Source organism: Etheostoma spectabile, chromosome 12, assembly GCF_008692095.1.
Source record: "Etheostoma spectabile isolate EspeVRDwgs_2016 chromosome 12, UIUC_Espe_1.0, whole genome shotgun sequence".
Classification (NCBI taxonomy): domain Eukaryota; kingdom Metazoa; phylum Chordata; class Actinopteri; order Perciformes; family Percidae; genus Etheostoma; species Etheostoma spectabile.
The window spans coordinates 3495586-3503921 of NC_045744.1; the positions used below are offsets into that span (position 1 = coordinate 3495586).

The 8336-nt window shown below is 40.2% G+C and overlaps 1 protein-coding gene across 1 annotated transcript in view; it reads right to left on the reverse strand.

The window, feature by feature from the left end:
- Positions 1-8336, reverse strand: part of LOC116699206 (potassium/sodium hyperpolarization-activated cyclic nucleotide-gated channel 2) — a 35356-nt gene that overhangs the window by 20692 nt on the left and 6328 nt on the right. The window contains exon 3 of the mRNA XM_032531689.1: positions 7130-7291. Within this exon, the coding sequence (XP_032387580.1) occupies positions 7130-7291 (162 nt within the window). The remainder of the gene's footprint in view (positions 1-7129; positions 7292-8336) is intronic.

Genomic DNA, 8336 nt, shown 5'->3' on the forward strand with positions numbered 1-8336 from the left:
GCCCCCAAGACCCGATACCGGATAAGTGCATGGATGGATGGATGGATGGATGGATGGATGGATGGCATGCTAACATTTGCTATGAAGCATAAAGGACAGCTGATGAGAGTGTCTGCCTGGGAACATCTGGTCCAAATTGTATGCCAAGACATTTCACTCCAACTAACCAACAAATATTTAAATCATGGTGGGGCTAGAAGAAAGGTAAGACAGGCACAAAAATCATTAGGACTAATCCTCTGGGGAACAAAGAATATCTGTCCAAATCCATCCGATACTTTGGGATATTTTAGTCTAGCCCAATGTTGTGAACCAACCCAAAGACCTACAGACAAAAGATGATCTTCTTCCCTGTTACCAGCCTCATCAGGGAAGAGGCAGATAAAGGAAAATCGAGTTGCATCAGGTTAGATGACCAATCGCTATATGTGTCCCACGGCCTATAAGCTGGACAAATATCAAAAGATAATTGACACACATGTGACTAAGCCTCTGCCCTGGCCCTGTCACCCACCCATCACGTATGGTTCACAATGGCTTCTCTGAGTTTATTGTACAGTCAGCTTTGTCTCCTGCTTCCTCTCTCTCTCTCGCTCTGTCTCGCTGTCTCTTTCTTCCTTTGTGGCAGGGCTGTAGTCCGGACTCAAGACCGTTTTTCTATGGTCTCGGACTTGTCTCGGACTCGCTAGTATTTGGACTCCGACTTGTCTCGGTCTCGGCCACTGGTCTTGCCAAATATGGCTTTTGGTCTGGACCGAGTCCAGGTTTCTTTATTATGTTGATAATAATATTGGAGGGAAAGCGAAACCCAAAAGGATTGTCTTGATACTGTCATGCATAAGACCTTTTTTCTGTCCTGACTCGGAATCAAACCTTTTTGGACTTGGTCTTGTCATGGACTCAATCCTCTTTGGACTTGGTCTTAACTTGGACTCTAACCTTTTTGGACTCGGTCTTGACTTTGACTCGATTAGTCCTGGTCTTGCACTTGTCTTAGACTGGACAAAGGTGGTCTTGACTACAGCCCTGCTTTGTGGCACTCAATATTTCATCAACATGAACACTGTGTGATTGTTGCCCAGACTGGTGTAGATGTCGTTGGCTTATTAATTTAAACTTTTATTCATGGTGCTTATGGTTTATACATTTTGGGAAGTAGGCTTGTTGGCTTTTTTGCCAACATGAGAGCTACCTCATGTCTGTGTGATAATTATGGACCTGGAGTTAGCCAGCTTGCTAAGCTTAGCAAGACTGGAATCAGAGGGAAACAGCTCTCCTGTCTTGTTCCAGCACAAAAAAATCACAAGTTGCTGTTTTTACATTTCTGTTTGTGCACAGATTAAGATGTAACGTGTTCATTTGAGAGCTTTAGAGGTGCTGTTTGGTGGTTTTCTTTTAGGCTCTGGACAGACGCAGGCTCACTGTTTCCCCCTGCTTCCAGTCTTTAAGCTAAGCTAACCATCCTCCAGCTCTAACATAGTGTCTAATGTAGGCTACATGAGAGTGGTATTGATGGTACTCCTTTAACACATGCATGTGCAGAAAACACTAGTTGGCATTCCTAAGTATAACACACTACTTACAAGCATCACTATGATTTGACTATGAGACTCTTTTTTTTATTAGATTTTTTTTTTTGTGGCTTTTTCCCTTTATTGCGTAGAGACAGTGGCTAGACATGAAAGGGGGAGAGAGATGGGGGATGACACGCAGCAGGGCCGCAGGTCGGATTCAAACCCGGGCCGCCGCAGGACCCAGCCAACATAGGGCGCACGCCCCCACTGGGTGAGCCAGAGGCCGCCCCGACTACGAGACATTTTAATTGATAGTTCTACTTCTAAAGAACCCACTCCAGACATTTCGGTTAAAAAAACAAGAATGGTCAAAATCATTGGCACGGGGCGCCCGGGTTGCTCAGTTGGTAGAGCGGGTGCCCATATGAAGAACTCCTCGACGCAGCGGGTCCAGGTTCGACTCCACCCTGTGGCCCTTTGCTGCATGTCATTCCCCCCTCTCTCGCCCCTTGCATGTCTTCAGCTGTCCTATTAAAAACATAAAGGCTAAAAATGCCCCAAAAAATCATTCGCATGATGCATCAGGGACAGACTTTTAGCCTCTAGTATCAATCTCCAAAAACGTAGGATCCTACGTTTCCCACACTGCAACTTAATAATTTAAATGCTTGGTAAATGCCCATGTCTTTCAAACTCTATGACCCCAGTTTCTACACAGGCTGGTAACGACAATATTAAATGGACCTTTTTTGTGTAAAATATGTGAATATCACCTGAGATTTGTTTGTGGATGTTGCTACATATTTCCTCCGTTACATATTTCCTTAGTGTGTAGTCTGTGAATATTTTTGATGAATTTGTCTACATTTGGAAAAGCTATGATAACTATTGATAACTATCTTGCTATGGTTTTATTTACCCAGTTTGGTCAGTTAGCTGTTATTTTCTTGACCTCTTTCACCTTGCTTGTCTCTCAAAGCACTTTGTAAACTTTTTTAACCCTCGTGTTGTCTTCCCATCAAAAATGAAAGTCAACACTTTAGTTGACGCTTTTTTTTAACTTTTTCTTACGTTTTTGTCCCTTTTTTCCAACACCTTTTTAATGTTTGCCACTTTTTTGATGTTTAACACTACGTAACACTAACTTAGTAACTTTAGTTTCACAGTTATTTTTGGAATTTATGGTCAATAAACCTCATTTATAGGAAATTATACCTAATGTTTGAGTTAGAAAAGCAGAAATTAGGAATTATTTTGACTAAAATTAAAGGAATGGATGTTGATGGATAATTACAGACTGGAATATGTCAACTTTTAATCAATACTATTTCAAAAGGAGTTCAATTTTTTCTCCAAATGCTATAAAATTAAACAAGACGCCCCAAAATGTATGAAAGTAGAGATTTGTACTTGGCAAAGAGCGTTGTGTGGAATCAATCATGTTATTTTGGGGAATTAAAAAGAACATTGATATAGGAAAACGGGTCAGTTTGACCCAAGGACAACATGAGGGTTAAGGTGGTATACATGAAGAACCAAAACACCGGAGTTCCTCTGGGACTGAGATAATCACATCTGTTCTCTCCTCGCCCAGGAAACATACACCACCTTATTTCCAGTCCATTTATAGAGGTGAGACAGCAGCTTTCACTTTTCATGTTGATATGCAGTCATAGGCCTAGTGAGTAGTTTAAATCAAATTTGCAACGTCCAGCAGCAGACCTTAGTCAAACTAGTGCGGTGAGTAAATTAAGTGATATAACCCTATACGTAGCAATCACTTATCTTCTCCGAGGGAGCAGACCACGGCAATGCCCCCCTTGCTGATGGCAGTGGGGGTAATAAGAAAGAGATGTCTCTGGGATGTGGATAAAGGATGGGTACACTCACAGTTGTAATTACAGAGTTGAAACTGTAACTATTATTACCCCAGTCGCCTAACCGCAATCTACCATAGAGAATAACTATGTAGCTAACTAGGCTACATAAAGCTTATGCTAAATATAAACTTAACCAAAGGACAGATGGTATTTGGGGTGCACTGTGCTAACAATCCATATGTTCCCTGAGGTATTACAAGTTTGACTGACTCTAATTACCAGTTGGTGGATGTCATCCAGAGTTGTTTTGTGAGTTTTCTTAACGCCCTCCATGGGTCCTGCCTCTGGGCCCCACACCACCAGTGCCACTGCAGGGTACAAGGCATGATGGATGGCCTGGCTGCAACACAATGGCTAATGTTACAAGTTGTCAGCCACTCAGTAGGAGGGGTGGTCTCAGGTGGCTGGATGCAGCCTGTACAATGCCAGAGTGGCCCTTTAGTTTGAGAGGGAGAGTCTGTGGAGACTGACTGACTTTGATTTTACAGAGATAAAGAGCGATAGAGGAGTCAGTGGCCTGTCAGCCCCAAACTTCATCATCCTGGACTTCAAACTCGCCGCTGCACACAGCACAAGGTCTTGTAAGTCATGGAAGCTTATATAAGCAGAACTATACTATCTATCTGTCTTAGCTAAAGATGTTGTGCTTGCAGTGCTTAATTACGGTGGCCGAGACTTATCAACACAAATACAACAGCTACAACACAAATACAAAAGCTACAATACTAACGCAAAAGCTACAACACAAACACAAAAGCTACAATACTAACGCAAAAGCTACAACACAAATACAAAAGCTACAATACTAACGCAAAAGCTACAACACAAACACAAAAACTACAATACTAACGCAAAAGCTACAACACAAACACAAAAGCTACAATACTAACGCAAAAGCTACAAACCAAATGCAAAAGCTACAACACAAACACAAAAGCTACAACACAAATACAAACGCTACAACACAAAAGCTACAACACAAATACAAAAGCTACAACACAAATACAAACGCTACAACACAAAAGCTACAACACAAACACAAAAGCTACAATACTAACGCAAAAGCTACAAACCAAATGCAAAAGCTTCAACACAAACACAAAAGCTACAACACAAATACAAACGCTACAACACAAAAGCTACAACACAAATACAAAAGCTACAACACAAATACAAACGCTACAACACAAAAGCTACAACACAAACACAAAAGCTACAACACAAATACAAACGCTACAACACAAAAGCTACAACACAAACACAAAAGCTACAACACAAATACAAACGCTACAACACAAAAGCTACAACACAAACACAAAAGCTACAACACAAACAAACGCTACAACACAAATACAAACGCTACAACACAAAAGCTACAACACAAACACAAAAGCTACAACACAAATACAAACGCTACAACACAAAAGCTACAACACAAATACAAATGCTACAACACAAAAGCTACAACACAAATACAAACGCTACAACACAAAAGTACAACACAAATACAAACGCTACAACACAAAAGCTACAACACAAACACAAAAGCTACAACACAAATACAAACACTACAACACAAAAGCTACAACACAAACACAAAAGCTACAACAAAAATACAAAAGTTACAAAAAATACAAAAGCTACAATACTAACACAACTTTTTTATTATATTAGTATAAGTATGTATCTTAAATATTGTCTTTTTATTGTATAAGTATAAGTACGTATGTATCTTAAATTGTCTTTTTTTACATTAGTATAAGTAAAGTACATGTAGTCTTAAATGTTGTCTTTTTTACATTAGTATAAGTATAAGTACAGTATGTATCTTAAATGTTGTCTTTTTTACATTAGTATAAGTATAGTACAGTATGTATCTTAAATGTTGTCTTTTTTTACATTAGTATTAGTATAAATACAGTATGTATCTTAATGTTGTCTTTTTTTATTAGTATAGTATGTATCTTAATATTGTCTTTTATTACATTAGTATAAGTATAAGTACAGTATGTATCTTAAATATTGTCTTTTTTATTATATTAGTATAAGTATGTATCTTAAATGTTGTCTTTTTTATTATATGAGATATTACACTGTAGTAATGTAAATCTACTTTCTGTACTGAAATTTACAGATGAGTGATAGTAGTAAATAGTAGATGCCTGACAGAGTTGATGTCACAAGCAGCTAATTTTGATTCAATATCCCATGAAAGCCCCATTTATTAAACCCCAAAATATCCCCACCTTATTAATACTGAGAGCCTAAAACTGCAGTATGTCCGATTCTGACACGTTAAACAAAGACGAGCCGCTTCCCTTTCACCGACATGAAAGAGAGGACATCCGTTCTCATCACCTCATTAACTTGTTAACGGCAATGAGCACCAGTGCCACTGCTGTCATCGTGGAAATACCTCCAATCTGAAACTTACAAGTTGTCATGGCAGGCCCTGACGAAGTCTGGAAGGGGGACCCAGTCTGTTTAAAACCCCATTTGGACCTGTGCCTCATGTCTGGGTTAATGTGGTCTTGCTTCACTCATTAAAAAGCTCACAGACAGGACCAATAAACAACCAGCTTTTATCTCTCTGAGAGAGACGTGGTAACAAAGAGCCCAGCTGCCAGGCCACATCCCTCCCATCCCTCTGTTTTCTCCTTTTATCTTTCCTGTCATCACCCACCGTGATAAAGAGGAGGCACAGGGGGATATAGAGGTGTGCTTAAATCTCTTCTTTTTCACAGCTTCTACATTGGTATCCTACCGTTATTTTGTCTGGCACATCGGCTGAATGCTACTGCAGAGGGCCTTGATAGGAGTAATTTGTGAATAATATGTTGGAGAGAAATACGGATTTTTCCTCCTGAATCAGTAATAGCATAATTGCAGCCAACATGACTTAGGATAAGAATGGTTCCCTGAATGGTGGAATGCAGTGTTTTTAAAATGGACCGTCCAAATTAAAGTGTATATATAGGCCTAGCTATCGCCGCTAACCCATTTTTAGCCTCGCTAGCAGCATAGCTTAAGGGATGAAAATGTGGGTCCACTATTTTGGTTCAGACTTAATAAATGAATGAATGAATGAATGAAGGAATGAAGGAATGAAGGAATGTCTGCTTGGATTCATTGCTATGAAATGTTGGATTCATGGTCTCCACAGGATTAAGTACCAGGTCACACTTTAATTTGTCCAATATTTTGGTAAGTACCTGTACAACTAATGACTAGTGATGTTTAACACCAACACAAAGTAGACATTATACATGCTAAACATCAGCATGTTAGCATTAACATTGTGATCTAGTTAGCTTTACAGAGCCACTAGTGTGGCTGTAGACTCTTGAACCTCCAGAACCTATATTTATTATTGCTTACACTGTAAAAGGAAGACTTTTTTTTAACAAAAAGGTTCAAAAATAAACCCATTTGCTTGTCTTAGAATTAAAGTAAACCTGTTTCAAATGCAAAAGCTCACACAGATTTGACGTTTTCCACCATCCCTGCTAGAGCACTATGGTTCCTGTTTATGTAAAGACAAGAAAGAGCTAATCATGGCCAGAAAATTTTGATTGATATTCAGCCCAAAAAATGTGATGGCGGTCACAAACTTCAATCAATATTCTTTAACAACCGTTAGCTCCTTCCCAATCAACTTAGAATAGATAATGCAAATCCAGTTCTGGGGCGATATGTGCAACTTGGTATTTGCAGACATGATTCCCTGTCACATACCTCCATCTTGTTGAGGGACACCCAGCAGTCTGAGGGGAAGTCCTGCAGCATGGGAACCAGGAACTGTAGGCAGCCGTCCCAGTGACACAGCAGCAGCATCATACCGATCAGGTTAAAGATCCGCATCACTGCACTAGCCAGGTCATATGTCATATGGAAGATCTGGAGCGAGAAAATAAGACAGGGAGGGGAGTTTAAACTGGGCGGGGATACAGAATATGTTGGATTTTGGGATATAAATTCAAGAAATATGGCGTTCATAATTTTGTCAAACACACACATTAATTTCTCAGTGGCAGGACTGACTTCCCACTCTGCTCCACAGTCTCCCGTGGATCATACCAAGTTTGATTAATGAGTAGGGGAGGCAGGTTCCCGTCACTTGCACATAAAACACAGCAGGAGCAGGCAAGACATTTGTTCCACAGAGACACGTGACATCAATCAGGGGCTCCAACATGCACACAGAGTCCAGTCACAAACACAAAACACTCACGCAAGCCTGCAGGCACACTGATCCACTGACAACACCGACTGACATGCCAACACGTACACATCCACACAGAGTGATGGACAGGGACCATCATGATCCTTAACAACTGATAGTCTGTCGTCTCACACATCAATCATTCTGAGTCACTGGACAATCATCTATCACCCAACTGACTTCAAGAAACCACCCTTTGTTGGTGCTTAATAGCTGAACTTAATACCACAATAACTTTTAAATGGTTTAAATCTGTAGAAATGGCAAAACGTTTCATAGTAAGACATGTAGAAAGGGCTGATAAATGGGTCACTTCTTACTCTGTGCGGCTGAGGAACGGACTGGCCATGAATCACATGGGCTGATCTTTCTAAATGCCGCTTTAACCTTTACAGGGTTTTCACTGTCGGTTATTAACAATCAGCAACTGACAAATAGAGTCATTTGTCATATCGTGAAACTAGAAAAACTGCAGCGGACACAGCTGACAGCTCCAAGAAAGTTACAAGAACTAAAAGAAGCTTCTTGGATTTTCAAAATAAAAAAAATAAATTATGAAGGCTAATGTTGAACAGACGGGGCTGTTGAAACGGGTTATTTCCTGTGTCAGTGTCTCACTCGCCACCACATCTCTGGTCTCATTCTCCATGCATGCCAAGTATCACTTCCCATCATGCACCACTGTGTCTGTGTGTGTGTGTGTGTGTGTGTGTGTGTGTG